General features: G+C 37.5%; 1 protein-coding gene across 1 annotated transcript in view; it reads right to left on the reverse strand.

Moving 5' to 3' along the window:
• Positions 1-19,976, reverse strand: part of TMEM87B (transmembrane protein 87B) — a 287,374-nt gene that overhangs the window by 17,968 nt on the left and 249,430 nt on the right. The window contains exons 13-18 of the mRNA XM_053711969.1: positions 18,104-18,179; positions 17,457-17,561; positions 17,300-17,358; positions 15,542-15,645; positions 6,079-6,149; positions 5,915-5,982 (exon numbers count right to left, since the gene is read on the reverse strand). Of these exons, the coding sequence (XP_053567944.1) occupies positions 5,915-5,982; positions 6,079-6,149; positions 15,542-15,645; positions 17,300-17,358; positions 17,457-17,561; positions 18,104-18,179 (483 nt within the window). The remainder of the gene's footprint in view (positions 1-5,914; positions 5,983-6,078; positions 6,150-15,541; positions 15,646-17,299; positions 17,359-17,456; positions 17,562-18,103; positions 18,180-19,976) is intronic.

Raw genomic sequence — 19,976 nt, forward strand, 5'->3', positions numbered from 1 at the left:
ATATTTATTTCTAATTTGTTCATTTAGTAAAGATGGGAAAAAAAGACCCTGCAAAATGTTACTTGTTCTTTATGTTATGATGCCAACGTGGAACCACCGATCCCTTTCTGTCCCTCATGTATTGAGAGAACATTAAATTACAGGGATAAACTTTTTTCTGAGCCAACATGGTCTAAGGCGGATGCTGTTGAGGGGTCTTCTGACAATGTTCAATATATGCCGCAGCTTTCTCCTCAAGTGTCCCAAGTTTTGTCATCCACATGTCTTCTGCGGTATCTGATACACTGTCTGCCTTTCCCATGTTGCAGGGAAAGCGCAAGAGGAAATGTATGGATTCAGTGAGTAAGGTTTCTGACACAGTAGTTGCTATTCCGAATGTCCCTTCCCAGAAATCTGGAGGAGGATACTTCGGTGGCATCTGAGGGGGAAATCTCAGACTCTGACAGTGTAATTCCTTCTGCTGATGCTGAAGTGGTATCATTTATATTTAATCTGGAACACCTCTGTTTGTTACTTAAGGAGGTTTTGGCTACCTTGGATGACTCCGACACTACTGTCAGTCATCCCTAAGAAGTCTAGTAAACTAAACAAGTATTTTGATGTACCTTCCATGGTGGAGGTCTTTCCTGTACCAGATCGGGCTATAAGAGATTATTGCTAGGGAATGGGAGAGGCCTGGTATCCCTTTTTCTCCATCCCCTATTTTTAAGAAGATGTTTCCTATTGCTGACTCTTATCAAGGAGTCTTGGCAGATGGTTCCTAAGGTGGAAGGGGCAATTTCCTTTAAGAGAACCACTATTCCCATAGAGGATAGTTGTTCCTTTAAGGATCCTATGGATAAGAAGTTGGAGGGGTTGCTCAAAAAAATGTATGTACACCAGGGTTTACAATGGCAACCGGTGGTGTGTATTGCTACGGTCACTAGTGCGGCAGCGTACTGGTTTGATGCCTTGTCTGATTCTATTCAGACCGACACTCCCCTTGAAGAGATCCAGGACAGGATCAAGGCCCTTAAGTTGGCCAATTCCTTTATTACGGATGCTTCCCTTCAGGTTATCAAGGTGGGAGCAAAGATTTCTGGTTTTGCCATTCTGGCCCACAGAGCCTTATGGTTGAAATCCTGGTATGCAGATGTTTCATCTAAGTCTAAGCTTTTGGTGATTCCTTACAAGGGTAAGACCTTGTTTGGGCAGGGCTTGGCTGAAGTTACGGGAGGAAAGGGTAATTTCCTCCCTCAGGATAAGAGGAATAAGCAGAAGGGACGTCAGAGTAATTTCTGTTCCTTTTGAAACTTCAAAGGTAAGCCTTCCTCTCCCTCTGCCAAGCAAGATCAGTCCAAACCTTCCTGGAGGACTAACCAGTCTTGGAACAAGGGAAAGCAATCTAAGAAGCCCGTTAATGACTCAAAGTCAGCATGAAGGGTCTGCCCCCGATCCGGGACCGGATCTTGTGGGGGGCAGACTCATTTTTCGCTCAGGCCTGGGTTCGGGGTGTTTTCCGGATCCCTCGGCAGTGAACATCGTGTTGCAAGGATACAAACTGGAGTTCAAGACCTTTCCTCCCAGGGGCAGGTTTCTGCTCTCAAGATTATCTGTAGACCAGATAAAAAGAGAGGCGTTCTCACACTGTGTTCGGACCTTTCTGACCTGGGAGTGATAGTTCCTGTTCCCAAGCAGGAACAGGGTCTGGGATTTTACTCCAATCTGTTTGTGGTTCCCAAAAAAGAGGGAACTTTCAGACCAATTTTAGATCTCAAGAGTCTAAACAAGTTCCTCAGAGTACCGTCCTTCAAGATGAAAACTATTTGTTCCATTCTTCCCTTGGTTCAAGAGGGTCAATTTATGACAACAGTAGATTTAAAGGATGCGTACCTGCATGTTCCTATCCACAGGGATCATCACAAGTTTCTGACATTCGCTTTTCTAGACAAGAACTTCCAGTTCGTGGCCCTTCCATTCGGCCTTGCCACAGCTCCCAGAAATTTTTCAAAGGTCCTGGGATCCCTGTTGGCGGTGCTCCTGTTGTGGGGCATTGCAGTGGCGCCTTATCTGGACGACATTCTGGTTCAGGCGTCATCCTCTCAACAAGCAAACTTCCACACGGAGATGGTGTTGTCCTATCTGCGCTCTCACAGATGGAAGGTGAACTTGGGAAAGAGTTACTTGATTTCAGCTACAAGGGTAGTGTTCCTGGGAACCATAATATATTCTGTATTAATGAGAAGATTTCTAACAGAGGTCAGAAAATCAAAGATCCTCGACTCTTGTCAGGCCCTTCAGTCCTCTCCTCAGCCGTCTGTGGCTCATTGTATGGAGGTGATCTGTCTGATGGTAGCTGCCATGGACATCATTCTGTTTGCCCAGTTCCATCTCAGACCTATGCAGCTATGCATGCTAAGGCAATAGAACAGGGATTATGCGGATCTGTCTTCACGAATTCTTCTGGATCAGGCGACAAGAGACTCTCTTCCTTGGTGGTTGTCTCAGTATCATCTCTCCCAGGGAACCTGCTTTCGCAGACCCTCCTGGGTGATTGTAACAATGGACGCCAGTCTGCTGGGATGCGGAGCAGTCTGGGGCTCTCTAAAGGCTCAGGGAACATGGACTCGGGAGGAGACTGTTCTCCCCATAAACATCCTAGAACTGAGGGCAATCTTCAATTCTCTTCTGGCTTGGCCTCAGTTAGCTTCAGCCCGGTTTGTCAGGTTCCAATCGGACAACATAACTTCAGTGGCTTACATCAACCATCAGGGAGGAACTCTGAGTTCCTTGGCCATGATAGAGGTAGCCAAGATTATTCAGTGGGCAGAGACCCACAACTGCTGTCTATCTGCGATCCACATTCCAGGAGTGGACAATTGGGAAGCAGATTTTCTGAGCAGACAGACTTCACCCGGGGGAGTGGGAACTCCATCCAGAGGTGTTTTCCAGCTTGATTGTCAAATGGGGACAGCCGGAGCTGGATCTCACGGCATCTCGACAGAATGCCAAGCTTCCAAGGTACGGGTCGAGGTCAAGGGATCCTCAGGCGGTACTAATAGATGCTCTGATGGTCCCTTGGGATTTCAGTCTAGCGTACCTATTTCCTCTGTTCGCTCTCCTTCCTCGAATCAAACAGGAGAGGGCGTCGATGATCCTCATTGCACCGGCGTGGCCTCGCAGGATCTGGTATGCAGACCTAGTGGAGATGTCATCTCTCCCACCTTGGAGACTTCCACTGAGGAAAGATCTTCTACTTCAAGGGCCATTCCTTCATCCAAATCTCGTTTCTCTGAAGCTGACTGCTTGGAGATTGAACGCTTAATTTTATTTAAGCATGGGTTTTCTGAGTCGGCCATTGAGACCATGATTCAGGCGCGCAAGCCTGTTACTAGAAAGATTTACTATAAGATATGGCGTAAATATCTGTATTGGTGTGAATCCAGAGGCTACTCTTGGAGTAGAGTTCGGATTCCTAGAATTCTGTTTTTTCTCCAGGAGGGTTTGGAGAAGGGTTTATCGGCAAGTACCTTAAAGAGTCAAATTTCTGCCTGTTCTATTTTGTTACATAAATGTCTGGCGGATGTACAAGATGTGCAATCGTTCTCTCAGGCCTTGGTCAGAAACTCAGAATCAGGCCTGTGTTTAAACCAGTTACTCCTCCCTGGAGTCTTAACTCGGCTTTGCAGTGTAAATCCCCTTACCTTATTTTTCATTCTGATAAGGTAGTTCTGCGTACTAAATTGGGTTCCTTCCTAAAGTGGTTTTGGATAGGAACATTAATCAAGAATTTTTTTTTTCCTTCTTTATGCCCTAACCCTTCTTCTCATAAGGAGCGTCTGCTGCACAACCTAGGATTTTCGCCAGTATTCGACTCTGTTTGTTGTCTTCTCTGGGAAACGTAAGGGTCAGACAGCTACGGCTACTTCTCTTTCTTTGTGGCTGAAGAGTTTAATTCCCTTGGCCTATGAAACTGCTTGACAACAGCCTCCTGAGAGAGAGTCACGGCTCATTCTACGAGGGCGGTTTCCTCTTCCTGGGCATTCAAAAATAAAGCTTCTGTGGAACAGATTTGCAAGGCTGCAACTTGGTCCTCTTTACACACTTTTTCCAAATTCTATAAATTTTATACTTTTGCCTCGGCTGAGGCTTCCTTTGGGAGAAAGGTTCTTCAAGCAGTGGTGCCTTCTGTTTAGGTTCCCTGTCTTGTCCCTCCCTCATCTGTGTCCTCTAGCTTAGGTATGGATTCCCAATAGTAATTAGAGATGATCCGTGGGCTTATCGTGTCATTAGAAAGATAACAAAATTTATGCTTATCTGATAAATTTCTTTCTTCCTTGACACGTTGAGTCCACGGCCCGCCCTGCTTCTTTAGACAGTTTTTCGTGTTATAAACCTCAGGCACCTCTGCACCTTGTTACTTCCTTTCTCTCCTTTTACTTCGGTCGAATGACTAGGGTTGGAGGGAGGGGAGGTGATATTTAACAGCTTTGCTGTGGTGCTCTTTGCCGACTCCTGCTGGACAGGGGTGATATTCCCAATAGTAATTAGAGATGATCCGTGGACTCACTGTGTCAAGAAACAAATTTATAAGGTAAGCATGAATTTCGTTTTTTTTTTAAATTGAAACACTATATTAAAAAGCTACCAGAAGCAGATTTTTAAACATTAAATGGGTTTGTATTGTTTCTATGCCAGAGGAAAAGCCTGCACGGGTCACCATTCCTCTCACCCCAGCAATGGCCCTTAATCATAGCCACGCCACTCTAAAAACCTCCAGACACCTCCCCTTGTATAATTGGCTAATCACAAAGCATAAAGGGTTAAACTGTTGATAATAGCATTAGTTACTTAGTGCCACCTAGTGAATATACAATAAAACAAGACAAAGAGGGTAAAGAAGGACATGCTGAAATAATTTGATGCAACGAAAACAAAGTTAATTATCAAAAATATTCCTTTTCAAGCCTTTAGGAATACTGGTTTATAATTTAAATTTACAATAAAACTCATGCAAAGATGTTTACCCTTTTCCTCCCCTTACATGAAAACTAAGCCTTTTTCTTAAACTGATTAAGAAACAGCAAAGATACAATTTTAACCAACTTTTCAGTTTACTATTTGTGAAGCATTGAGTGCTGCTGCCTTCTTTATAATTATATTATGAACAAACCAAAACCAGGACTGTATGTTGGGCTGGATTTACCAACATAATCAGACTTTTAGCTCAGTAAACAGTGCTAAGAAAAAGGTATCTATGTAGTGACAAGAAAAAGGATTGTTTTTCACGTATTAGCTTTTCCTAACTTAAAGGGATATGAAATCCAAATTTATTTTTTCATGAGTCAGATAGAGCATGTCATTTTAAACAACTTTCTAATTTACTTCTATTATCAACTTTTTTGTTTTGTTGATATCTTTTGTTGAAAAGCAGAGACATAAGTCCAGGAGCCGGCCCATTTCTGAAGAACTATATGGCAGCAGTTTTACTAGAAATGTTATCCATTTAGAAGAGCACTAGAGAGCAGCACTATTTCCTGTCATGTAGTGCTCCAGACACCTACCTAGGTATCTATTCAACAAAGAATATCATGGGAACAAAGACAATTTGATACTAGAAGTAAATTGGAAACTTTTTAAAAATTGTATTATTGAGTTTTATATCTCTCTAATAATAAAAAATAGTTGTAAAATAATTCTTCTGTTTACAGTGGAAGAGTTTTTACTGTTTGGTTTCACTGGTGCAATTCAAATTCTAAATACATCATAAAAAAATGATGGTAAGAACAATAAAATGTATATGTATGTATATGACAGACTCACATTGTATGTGGTGTACAGAAAATACATTGTGTGTGGCTCCTTTATGTAGGCTTATAGCTTTAGGACTACATTAGTACCAGGGTATAAAAAATATAAAATTGTATTTGCTTACATTCTGAACAACTGCTTTAGACATTCCATTGGATTCTGGCTTGGTTCCTCGTAATTTCATCCCCTCAGCTATAGAAGACAAACAAAATTATACAATTATAACAACAGTTGATGATTTGTGCAAGGCAATGAGAGTATGGTCTTAACTAAAGGCTCACAAATGACCTAAATGATCTGTAACCAGGAATTCTTCTACCTCATCATCAGAATCATCCATGAGAGGGGTAAATGCAAACCTAAAAACAAACAAACAAATGTCAGTATAGCATAAGGGTTTTTATTAGCTACAGATCTGAGGTTCTTTAATGGGGTTTTTTGTTTTGTTTTTAATCTGGATTTTTTTGGTTGCTGGATTAGGATTTACACGTTTAAGAGCGGCTATTTACATAAATTGTATTTAAACCGAACTAATGGACATCCTTTCCTGATTACACTAAAATGTTTTTGACTGAAAAATACAATACATTTAATTAATTTATAGGCTGTAAATAATGTTAGTGTAGCAGAGGGAGTTTATTGTGCCATTTTCTAGTATTTTTATATGTAGAGCTTTGCTAGTTTAAAATCTAGGTGCCCTGTGGCTACACTACATAAACTGGGTCTGCCATTTGATGGAGAGAGGTATGATTTTTTTTTTTTTTTTAGGAATTCCCTGTAAGGTATTAACAACCTCAATCCGTCGCAAGGTGCGATATACAACCCCACGTGACTATGTTCCTAAAGATTATATTTTAAGTAAACAGTTTCCACAGTGATCTTACTCAAACACAAAAAGCAGGGAAATTCCTGGTTGAAACTCTTAATGGAAACAAATTTATCCTTACTTTGTTTTATAAAGTGCTCATAAATTAGGTGCTACTGTAATTTTTCTAGTTACACTTGCATGCAGTATATCAGAGAGTTTAAAGAGACAATGAAGACAGAATTAAACTTACAAGGTTTGAACAGAGTGTAACATTTTAAACAACTTCTCAATTTATTTATTATAAATTTTGCTTAATTCTCTTGAAATTCTTTGGGTGAGCTCAGGAGCGTACATGTGTATCTAGCCATCTGGCAGCAGCATTTGCAACATTGTTTATAGCCATGTTATACATAGTTTCAAACACTGCTGCAATAGACACGTGCACACTCCCGAGTTCCTATCAGCCTGCCTAGATTTACTCTTCAACAAAGATACCGAGAGCAATGCAAACTTAATAGAATGAAATTGAAAAGATGTTTAAAATTGCATGATCTCTATGAATGTTTAATTTTTACTTTACCTTTAAAGGGACAGTCTAGTCAAAATTAAACTTTCATGATTCAGAGACAGCATGTAAATTTAAACAACTTTCCAGTTCACTTTACTCATCAAAATTTGCTTTGTTCTCTTGGTATTCTTTTTTAAAAGCTAAACCTAGGTAGGCCCATATGCTAATTTCTAAGCCCTTGGAAGCAGCCTCTTATCTCAGTGCATTTTGACAGTTTTTCACAGCTAGACGGTACTAGTTCATGTGTGATGTATAGATAACATTGTGCACACTCCCGTGGAGTAATTTATGAGTCCGCACTGATTGGCTAAAATGCATGTCTGTCAAGGGCACTGAGATAAGGGGGCAGTCTACAGAGGCTTAAATACAAGGTAAAGTGTGTGTTAATATAACAGTGTTGGTTATGCAAAACTAGGAAATGGGTAATAAATGGATTATCCATCTTTTTAAACAATAAAAATGTTCAAGTATTTTGGGTGTAGACGATAAGCGCAAACGTTTCCTATACTGCCACTCTAATTTTTTATATCTCCTTCCAAGATATAGCATATACAAATTTTTTCCAAAAATCAATTCTAGAGGGCGCTATAAGCAGATAGGAAGTCCCTAAAAAATAAAAAATATTATAATCTGAGTGAAGGGATATTTAACCCTAATAATAATGAAAATTGTGAATTTAATTTGGGGAATATTCAACCTCAATTTAAAGATGTATTTAGAGAATATTTGTATGTCAGGATAATTAATCGATATGTATATACCCCTTAAATGCCATTGGGAGACAACATTGTAATATCTTGGTGGTAAAAGTAAAAATGAATCTAGTTAATAATAAATGTTAAATACAAAATATATTATAATTGTTATGAATCTTGCATAAAACATGTTTATCTAAACACTAGATTATGCAGACAATGAATCCAAATTAAAAATTTAAAATGAATTAGTTAACAAATCAATGCTATGAATAATACATAAAAGATGAATTCATAAACCATAAATTCATTACTTTCAAAATATAAACACAATTGATATTAAAATTGATCGATCCAACAAAAAACCTCTATAAAATGTCCTTTACAGCATATAGGTTACTTTTTTGATTGCCAGTGAGTCTCTTTAACGGCTAGTACTTAAATGTGTGAAATCACTTTTGTAAACATACAAACAATTTTCTGTTGGTTAGTTATTTCCTTAGTTTGGTTAGCTTATAATGTCTGTTTTTTGGGGGGCGCAGAATATACTTGAAGACCAGACTTGTCTGTGCTTAAAAAGTGGAATATGATAGGATTGTTTCGATTAAAGTCCTTAGTACTAATGCCTTACTGGACTCTCCTTTTCTTGGGAGGATTCTTTCTCGGGCCCTTCTTATAATCCATTGTGTTGCGGCTTCTTCCTTACTTACGTCACCATGGAGGACTGTTACCGCTTTGGCGGTTAGATGACACCGGCTGTAAGTATGGAAGAAGCCGCAACACAATGGATTATAAGAAGGGCCGGAGAAAGAATCCTCCCAAGAAAAGGGGAGTCCGGAAAGGCATTAGTACTAAGGACTTTAATCGAAACAATCCTATCATATTCCACTTTTTAAGCACAGACAAGTCTGGTCTTCAAGTATATTCAGCGCCCCCAAAAAAACATAATTTATGTAAGAACTTACCTGATAAATTCATTTCTTTCATATTAGCAAGAGTCCATGAGCTAGTGACGTATGGGATATACATTCCTACCAGGAGGGGCAAAGTTTCCCAAACCTTAAAATGCCTATAAATACACCCCTCACCACACCCACAATTCAGTTTAACGAATAGCCAAGAAGTGGGGTGATAAGAAAAAAGTGCGAAAGCATATAAAATAAGGAATTGGAATAATTGTGCTTTATACAAAAAAATCAAAACCACCACAAAAAAGGGTGGGCCTCATGGACTCTTGCTAATATGAAAGAAATGAATTTATCAGGTAAGTTCTTACATAAATTATGTTTTCTTTCATGTAATTAGCAAGAGTCCATGAGCTAGTGACGTATGGGATAATGATTACCCAAGATGTGGATCTTTCCACGCAAGAGTCACTAGAGAGGGAGGGATAAAATAAAGACAGCCAATTCCTGCTGAAAATAATCCACACCCAGAATAAAATTTTAATGAAAAAACATAAGCAGAAGATTCAAACTGAAACCACTGCCTGAAGTACGTTTCTACCAAAAACTGCTTCAGAAGAAGAAAACACATCAAAATGGTAGAATTTAGTAAAAGTATGCAAAGAGGACCAAGTTGCTGCTTTGCAAATCTGATCAACCGAAGCTTCATTCCTAAACGCCCAGGAAGTAGAAACTGAACTAGTAGGATGAGCTGTAATCCTTTGAAGCGGAGTGTTACCCGACTCAACATAGGCATGATGAAATAAAGATTTCAACCAAGATGCCAAAGAAATGGCAGAAGCTTTCTGGCCTTTTCTAGAACCGGAAAAGATGACAAATAGACTAGAAGTCTTTCGGAAAGACTTAGTAGCTTCAACATAATATTACAAAGCTCTAACAGCATCCAAAGAATGCAATGATTTCTCCTTAGAATTCATAGGATTAGGACATAATGAAGGAACCACAATTTCTCTACTAATGTTGTTAGAATTCACAACCTTAGGTAAAAAATTCAAAAGAAGTTCGCAGCACCGCCTTATCCTGATGCAAAATCAGAAAAGGAGACTCACAAAAAAGAGTAGATAATTCAGAGACTCTTCTGGCAGAAGAGATGGCCAAAAGAAACAAAACTTTCCAAGAAAGTAATATAACGACCAAAGAATGCATGGGTTCAAAAGGAGGAGCTTGAAGAGCCCCCAGAACCAAATTCAAACTCCAAGGAGGAGAAATTGACTTAATGACAGGTTTTATACGAACCAAAGGTTGTACAAAACAATGAATATCAGGAAGATTAGCAATCCTTCTGTGAAAAAGAACAGAAAGAGCAGAGATTTGTCTTTCAAGGAACTTGCGGACAAACCTTTATCTAAACCATCCTGAAGAAACAGTAAAATTCTCGGTATTCAAAAAGAATGCAAGAAAAAAAGATGAGAAAGACACTAAGAAATATAAGTCTTCCAGACTCTATAATATATCTCTCTAGATACAGATTTACGAGCCTGTCACATAGTATCAATCACAGAGTCAGAGAAACCTCTTTGACCAAGAATCAAGCGTTCAAACTCCATACCTTAAAATTAAGGTTTTGAGATCCTGATGGAAAAAAAGAACCTTGAGACAGAAAGACTGGTCTTAACGGAAGAGTCCACAGCTGGCAAGAGGCCATCCGGACAAGATCCGCATACCAAAACCTGTGAGGCCATGCTGGAGCTACCAGCAGGACAAACGAGCATTCCTTTAGAATATTGGAGAATACCCTTGGAAGAAGAACAAGAGGCGGAAAGATATAGGCAGGATGACACTTGGAAGGAAGAGATAATGCATCCACTGCCTCCGCCCGAGGATCCCGGGATCCGGACAGATACCAGGGAAGTTTCTTGTTTAGATGAGAAGCCATCAGATCTATTTCTGGGAGTTCCCACATTTGAACAATCTGAGGAAATACCTCTGGGTGAAGAGACCATTCACCCAGGTGCAACGTTTGGCGACTGAGATAATCCGCTTTCCAATTGTCCATACCTGGGATATGAACCGCAGAGATTAGACAGGAGCTGGATTCCGCCCAAACCAAAATTCGAGATACTTCTTTCATAGCCAGAGGACTGTGAGTCCCTCCTTGATGATTGATGTATGCCACAGTTGTGACATTGTCTATCTGAAAACAAATGAACAACTCTCTCTTCAGAAGAGGCCAAGACTGAAGAGCTCTGAAAATTGCACGGAGTTCCAAATATTGATCGGTAATCTCACCTCCTGAGATTCCCAAACCCCTTGTGCCGTCAGATACCCCCACACAGCTCCCCAACCTGTAAGACTTGCATCGGTTGAGATTATAGTCCAGGTCGGAAGAACAAAGAAGCCCCCTGAACTAAACGATGGTGATCTGTCCACCATGTCAGAGAGTGTCGTATAATCGGTTTAAAGAAATTAATTGAGATATCTTTGAGTAATCCCTGCACCATTGGTTCAGCATACAGAGCTGAAGAGGTCGCATGTGAAAACGAGCAAAGGAGATCGCATCTGATGCGGCAGTCCTAAGACCTAAAATTTCCATGCATAAGGCTACCAAAGGGAATGATTGTGACTGAAGGTTTTGACAAGCTGATATCAATGTTAAACTTCTCTTGTCTGACAAGGACAGAGTCATAGACACTGAATCTATCTAGAAACCTAAAAAGGTTACCCTTGTCTGAGGAATCAATGAACGGATTGGTAAATTGATCCTCCAACCATGAACTTGAAGAAACAACACAAGTCGATTCGTATGAGATTCTTCGAAAATGAGAAGACTGAGCAAGTACCAAGATATCGTCCAAATAAGGAAATACCAAAACCCTGTTCTCTGATTACAGAAAGAAGGGCACCGAGAACCTTTGAAAAAAATTCTTGGAACTGAGGCTAGGCCAAACGGTAGAGCCACAAAACTGGTAATGCTTGTCTAAAAAGAGAATCTCAGACACTAAAAGTGATCTGGATGAATCGGAATATGCAGATACACATCCTGTAAATCTATTGTAGACATATAATGCCCTTGCTAAACAAAAGGCAGGATAGTCCTACAGTAACCATCTTGAATGTTGGTATCCTTACATAACGATTCAATATTGATAGATCCGGAACTGGTCTGAAGGAATTGACCTTCTTTGGTACAATGAAGAGATAAAATAAAACCCCAGCCCCTGTTCCAGAACTGGAACTGGCATAATTACTCCAGCCAACTCTAGATCTGAAACACATTTCAGAAAAGCTGAGCCTTTGCTGTGTTAACTGGGACACGGGAAAGAAAAAATATCTCTTAGCAGGAGGCCTTAACTTGAAGCCAATTCTGTACCTTTCTGAAACAATGTTCTGAAACCAGAGATTGAGAACGGAATTGATCCAAATTTCTTTGAAGAAAACGTAATCTGCCCCATACCAGCTGAGCTGGAATAAGGGCCGCACCTTCATGGGTACTTAGGAGCTGGCTATAGGTTTCTATAAGGCTTGGATATATTCCAAACTGGAAATAGCTTCCAAACTGATACCGCTCCTGAGGATGAAGGATCAGGCTTTTGTTCCTTGTTGTGAGGAAAGGAACGAAAATGATTATTAGACCTAAATTTACCTTAGATTTTTTATCCTTTGGTAAAAAAGTTCCCTTCCTTCCAGAAACAGTTGAGATAATAATTTATTACCCTGGAAAGAAAGGGAAAGCAAAGTTGACTTAGAAGACATATCAGCATTCCAAGTTTAATCCATAAAGCTTTTCTATCTAAAATAGCTAGAGACATATACCTGACATCAACTCTAATGATATCAAAAGATGGTATCACCAATAAAATTATTAGCATGTTATAGAATAATAATAATGCTATAAAATTATGATCTGTTACTTGTTGCGCTAAAGCTTCTAACCAAAAAGTTGAAGCTGCAGCAATATCCGCTAAAAATATAGCAGGTCTAAGAAGATTACCTAAACATAAGTAAGCTTTTCTTAGAAAGGATTCAATTTTCCTATCTAAAGGATCCTTAAATGAAGTACTATCTGCCGTAGGAATAGTAGTACATATAGCAGGAGTAGAGACAGCCCCATAACCTTAGGGATTTTGTCCCAAAAAACTCTAATCTGTCAGATGGCACAGGATATAATTGCTTAAACGTTTAGAAGGAGTAAAAGAATTACCCAAATTTTTCCATTCCCTGGAAATTACTTCAGAAATAGCATCAGGGAGATTAAACACTTCTGGAATAACTACAGGAGATTTAAAAACCTTATTTAAACGTTTAGATTTAGTATCAAGAGGACCAGAATCCTCTATTTCTAATGCAATTAATACTTCTTTAAATAAAGAACGAATAAATTCCATCTTGAACAAATACAAAGATTTATCAGCATGAACCTCTGAGACAGAAACCTCTGAACCAGAAGAACCATTATCAGTATCAGAATGATGATGTTTATTTAAAAATTCATCTGAAAAAAGAGAAGTTTTAAAAGACTTTTATGTAAACTAGAAGGAGAAATAACAGACATAGCCTTCTTAATGGATTTAAAAAAATAAAATCTCTTATGTTTATCAGGAACACTCTGAAAATTAGATGTTGACGGAACAGCAACAGGTAATGTAACAGTACTAAAGGAAATTTTATCTGCATTAATAAGTTTGTCATGACATGCAATACAAACAACAGCTGGAGAAACAGATACCAAAAATTTATAGCAGATACACTTAGCTTGGTAGCTCCAGCACCGGGCAGTGATTTTCCAGAAGTATCTTCTGACTCAGTTGCAACGTGGAACATCTTGCAATATGTAATAGAAAAAACAACATATAAAGCAAAATTGATCAAATTCCTTAAATGACAGTTTCAGGAATGGGAAAAAAATGCCAGTGAACAAGCTTTTAGCAACCAGAAGCAATAAATAATGAGACTTAAATAATGTGGAGACAAAAGCGACGCCCATATTTTTTTAGCGCCAAATAAGACGCCCACATTATTTGGCACCTAAATGCTTTTGGCGCCAAAAATGACGCCACATCCGGAACGCCGACATCTTTGGCGCAAAAGAACGTCAAAAAAATGACGCAACTTCCGGCGACACGTATGACGCCGGAAACAGAAAAGATTTTTTGCGCCAAAAAAGTCCGCGCCAAGAATGACGCAATAAAATGAAGCATTTTCAGCCCCCGCGAGCCTAACAGCCCACAGGGAAAAAGTCAAATTTTTTAAGGTAAGAAAAAATGATTGATTCAAATGCATTATCCCAAATATGAAACTGACTGTCTGAAAAAAAAGGAATGTTGAACATCCTGAGTCAAGGCAAATAAATGTTTGAATACATATATTTAGAACTTTATAAAAAAGTGCCCAACCATAGCTTTAGAGTGTCACAGAAAATAAGACTTACTTACCCCAGGACACTCATCTACATGTTTGTAGAAAGCCAAACCAGTACTGAAACGAAAATCAGCAGAGGTAATGGTATATATATATATATAAGAGTTTATCGTCGATCTGAAAAGGGGGGTAAGAGATGAATCTCCACGACCGATAACAGAGAACCTATGAAATAGACCCCGTAGAAGGAGATCATTGAATTCAAATAGGCAATACTCTCCTCACATCCCTCTGACATTCACTGCACGCTGAGAGGAAAACCGGGCCCCAACTTTCTGCGGAGCGCATATCAACGTAGAATCTAGCACAAACTTACTTCACCACCTCCATAGGAGGCAAAGTTTGTAAAACTGAATTGTGGGTGTGGTGAGGGGTGTATTTATAGGCATTTTAAGGTTTGGGAAACTTTGCCCCTCCTGGTAGGAATGTATATCCCATACGTCACTAGCTCATGGACTCTTGCTAATTACATGAAAGAAACAGACATTATAAGCTAACCAAACTAAGGAAATAACTAACCAACAGAAAATTGTTTGTATGTTTACAAAAGTGATTTCACACATTTAAGTACTAGCCGTTAAAGAGACTCACTGGCAATCAAATAAGTAACCTATATGCTGTAAAGGACATTTTATAGAGGTTTTTTGTTTGATCGATCTATTTTAATATCAATTGTGTTTATATTTTGAAAGTAATGAATTTATGGTTTATGAATTCATGTTTTATGTATTATTCATAGCATTGATTTGTTAACCAATTAATTTTTAATCTTAAATCTGGATTCATTGTGCGCATAATCTAGTGTTTAGATAAACATGTTTTATGCAAGATTCTCAACAATTATAATAAATAAATAATTTTGTAATTAACGTTTATCATCAACTAGATTAAATTTAACTTTTACCACCAAGATATTACAATGTTGTCTCCCAATGGCATTTAAGGGGTATCGATTAATTATCCTGACATTTAAATATTTTCTAAATACATCTTTAAATTGAGGTTGAATATTCCCCCAATTAAATTCACAATTTTCATTATTATTATGGTTAAATATCCCTTCATTCAGATTATTATTATAATAATATTTTTTAGGGACTTCCTATCTGCTTATAGCGCCCTCTAGAATTGATGTTTGGAAAAAAATTTTTTGAAAAATGTTCAAGTAAACTGTCCCTTTAAGTTTAGAATTTCCAGGATAGAGCATGCCCACATACCATTTTATATCAGTCTCTATAACTCTTCTATGCCACTCATTGTTTTTTTTAATTAAACATGGTTTTTGTGCATTATCCGATTCATCTGACTCATTACAAATCAAAACTGCAATCAAGCTAAATATATAACTGCTTCTTACCTCTGGTTGTTTGCAGAAGGTCTCCAAAGAAACATGATTACTAATAAGATAACTACAAAAAGGAATCTCCAAAACGCATCGTCAACCCACAGCTCCATCCAATCCTGCAGCATATACAAACATAATGCACATATAAACAGCTAAAGGTTATTCCACCACATAATGAGCATGTTTGTATCAAGCTATCTAAAAAAAAAAAGTAAACTATTAAGAGTTACACATACACACGTGTAGAATGACTCTCATGGCTTTCATGGTTCAGATAGGGCATGAAATTGTAAACAACTTTCCAATTTACTTTTAGTATTAAATTTTCTTTGTTCTCCTGGTATTGTTTGTTGAAGGCTAAACCTAGGTAGACTCATGCGCTTATATCTAAGCCCTTAAAGGCCGCTTCTTATTACAGCTAGACATCGCTAGTTCGTGTGTGCCAAATAGATTACACTGTGCTCACTCCCGTGGAGTTCCTTAGAAGATAGCATTGAATGGCTAAAATGCAAGTCTATAAAAGAACTGAAATAAGAGGCAGTCTGCAGAGGCTTAGATACAAGGTAAAGAGGTTAAAAGTTGGTTATGCAAAACTGAGGAATGGGTAATAAAAGGGATCATCTATCTTTTTAAACAATAAAACATTCTTGAGTAGACTGTACCTTTAAGGTAGGACTTATTTGGAAAAAGGGAGAGAAAGGACTGTTCCCAATTATAACCCAAGAAAGCAGGCAACAAAAATGTCACTCAGAACTGTACCACTGAGTGAGCGATCATATGATTAGCTAAGTGTGAACATGTGATGTATAACATGGTTTTCTTTCACACATTTGTAGTCATATCCTGAATAAAAGCATTTAAAAGGGACACTGAACCCAAATTTTTTATTTTGTGATTCAGATAGAGCATGAAATTTTAATCAAATCTCTAATTTACTCCTATTATCAAATTTTCATCATTCTCTTGTTATCTTTATTTGAAATTCAAGAATTAAGTTTAGATGCAGGACCATTTTTGGTGAACAACCTGGGTTGTTCTTGCTGATTGGTGGATAAATTCTTCCACCAATAAAAAAGTGCTGTTCAGAGTCCTGAACCAAAAAACCCAGCTTAGATGCCTTCTTTTTCAAATAAAGATAGCAAGAGAACAAAGAAAAATTGATAATCGGAGTAAATTAGAAAGTTGCTGAAAATTGCATGCTCAATCTGAATCACAAAAGAAAAATTTTGGGTTCAGTGTCCCTTTAAGCACTAAAACTACAAAGATCCTGCCCCAGGGAGTGCAGCTACCAAAAGATGCAATAAAAAAAAGCTAATTCAGAATAGCTAAATCTTTTTGAATTAATGCAAAGTAGATCAAGTAACTGCCTTGCACAGTTGTACAGAAACCACATATAAACCAACCAGTGTAGAATTTTATTTCATTATTGCACTGTTGCAACAACCTTGGAAACCCTAAATAGAGATTATGCATGGGGGAGGCGGGCTTGGATTTGACTTATAATATCACTACACATACTCAGATGACAGGTTGGCAGCGCAGTGTGCAGCATCTAGAACACAATATTGCAGCAGTTTCGCAACAATGCTTTAAACAAACAATCTTAAAAAGAAGTAAAATAGAAAAGTTGTTTTTTTATTTGTAAGATCTGAATAATAAAATCAAACATTTTTTATTGCTTGTAAGTAAAGTTTTCTATACTAGGTTCTTTTTTAATGTGTTAGCGGAACATATAACACATTTATGTATTTAGATAATGAAAATACTCACAGATTGGCAGTTTGCTAATCTGAACTTCTTGGTTGTCCAAGCCATAAATATGACGGATGCTAGAAATTAAAGTGTGAAGAAAGATTACAAAAAATATTAATGGCTGCAGATTTTTAAATACACAAGGAGGAGAAAAGTTTAAATAAATAAAACTTACCTATTACAGCAAAAATTAAGGTATTTGTAAAGTGTCTGTAGAGTGAATATTTCACAGTGTTCTTTCTTAATTTTAGCGTCTTCATTGTTTGTGCCAAACTTACAAATATGTACAAGAAAGTTAAGGAAAATATGTGTCAAAGAAAGTTAATTTGAAGCCCCATAATTTTAGCTTTTGAAATGAAAAAAAAAAACTACTATCACAAAATATCTAAATATTTTTATTATATTTTTTAACAGCATACCTTTTCAAATACTAATACGAAATGTATAAATTATTCAATAAAACTAACACCAGGAGAGATTTAAAACACTAAACACAATTTAACATTTTGCAAAATAAAAATAAGAAAAAGTACAGAAAACATACTAAACAATTACCAAGGTTGATTAAGTTTAATATCCCATTCTATAATGTTACAGTTTTAATACCTGTAATTTCCAGAAACTGTAATTTATTATATAAATAGAAGTATTTATAATAATATTATATAATCTACCTCCTGTTCACACAAATCCTCTTAACAAAATGGATTAAGCAGACACACGCACTGTCTCTTCCCTTTTACCTTACAAACACCTTGGTGTCTCTGCAGCTGTATAATACAATATTATTCCACAAACATAATTTTATCTATAAATTAAAGGATATCCACCAGCACAAGGCAGAGTCTAACAGCGCCAAAGGGATGCTGGCCAGAAGAACCAGGTCAGATTCTCTTGACTATATTAAAAGGAAAAACAAAAACATGTATTAGTATTTGGTAAAAATGCAAAGTACTTTCTCTAGGTAACAAACATATTTACATATGTATGTTGTAATGGTCTAAACATTGTTTTAACTGACAACAGGTTAATAGGGTCATTCTTCAAATCTGTCACAAAAAAGTAAGAGGGAGAAAAAGAAAAAAAGGATATCTGCTCAAGAGATGGAAAACTCCTATATGCAATAAAGTAATGTTCACTGAATATAATGCTTTTTTTTTTGTTTGTTTACTCATTACGGATTCAGAAGCCAAAAGGCTGTCATCCCATAATAGTTCAACTTATGTTGTATAGTCTTTATTTGTAATCATTTACATTTTAACAACACTTAATTCAAATATAAAGATTATCTATGTGAAAAAAGGATCACTTCATTAAAGGGATACTAAACACAATTTTTTTTATTTCATGATTCAGATAGAGCATGCAATTTTAAGCCACTTTCTAATTTACTCCTATTATCACATTTTCTTTGTTCTCTGGCTATCTTTATTTGAAAAGCAGGAATGCAACGCTTGGGCGCTGGTTCATTTTTGGTTCACCACCTAGGTAGCTCTTGCCGATTGGTGGCTAAATGTAGCCACCAATAAGCAACTGCTATCCAGGGTGATGAACATAAAATGGGCCGGCTCCTACATTCCTGCATTTTAAAAAAAGATAGCAAGAGTACAAAGAAAAATTGAGAATATGAGTAAATTAAAAAGTTGCTTAAAATTACATGCTCTGATTCATGAAATATAAAAATTTGGGTTTAGTGTCCCTTTAACCTCTCTGGTAAAACAAATTCTGACTTGGGACCTGGCATTGTCATTCATCCTTACAGAACGCATATAATTAGCAGTTAATCTTTTTCAATAAACCATTAAAAATATTGTAAATTAGCTTAGCTGTGAAAAATGCCACCAGCCATTTAAAGGTACATAAACGTCACAATTAAAACTCCCATGGTTCAGATAGAGCATGCAAGTTTAATATACTTTTTCATTTCTTTCTATTATAAAATGGGCTTAATTCTCTTTTTATTGTTTGTTAAAAAAAGCAAAACTCAGGCACAGTAGCAGCAAAGCACTACTGTGAGCTAGCTGATGATTGGTCGCTATGCACATATGCCTCGTAATTGGTTCACCAGATGTGTTCAGCTTGGTCCCAGTAGTACATTGCTGCTCTGTGCAGGTATTCCACTAAATGGGATACATGAGTTGCTTTCTTTAGAAGCTAATACAGAAAAAGCAGGACATTTCTATTAGGCTTGGTTTCATTAGAAGCACAGACATCCAATTTACAGTGCTTCAGAAACTTGCAAAATGAACCCCGCTGCCTAACAGGTCCTCAAACGGCCAGCTTCAAGCACTCACTAAATAGATACCACGCTTGTAGTCTGGAACCTCTGTAGAAAGTGTGTCTTGGTCTTATGTAACAAGTAAGGAAAATAGCTGCCCATATGCAATTTCTCTTACAGTACTCTCCTCATCCCTGCTTTAACAAAGGGATATGAAACCCAAAAAACATAATTTATGTAAGAACTTACCTGATAAATTCATTTCTTTCATATTAGCAAGAGTCCATGAGCTAGTGACGTATGGGATATACATTCTTACCAGGAGGGGCAAAGTTTCCCAAACCTCAAAATGCCTATAAATACACCCCTCACCACACCCACAATTCAGTTTAACGAATAGCCAAGAAGTGGGGTGATAAAAAAGTGCGAAAGCATATAAAATAAGGAATTGGAATAATTGTGCTTTATACAAAATCA

The sequence above is a fragment of the Bombina bombina genome, chromosome 4 (assembly GCF_027579735.1).
Source record: "Bombina bombina isolate aBomBom1 chromosome 4, aBomBom1.pri, whole genome shotgun sequence".
Taxonomy (NCBI): Eukaryota; Metazoa; Chordata; class Amphibia; order Anura; family Bombinatoridae; genus Bombina; species Bombina bombina.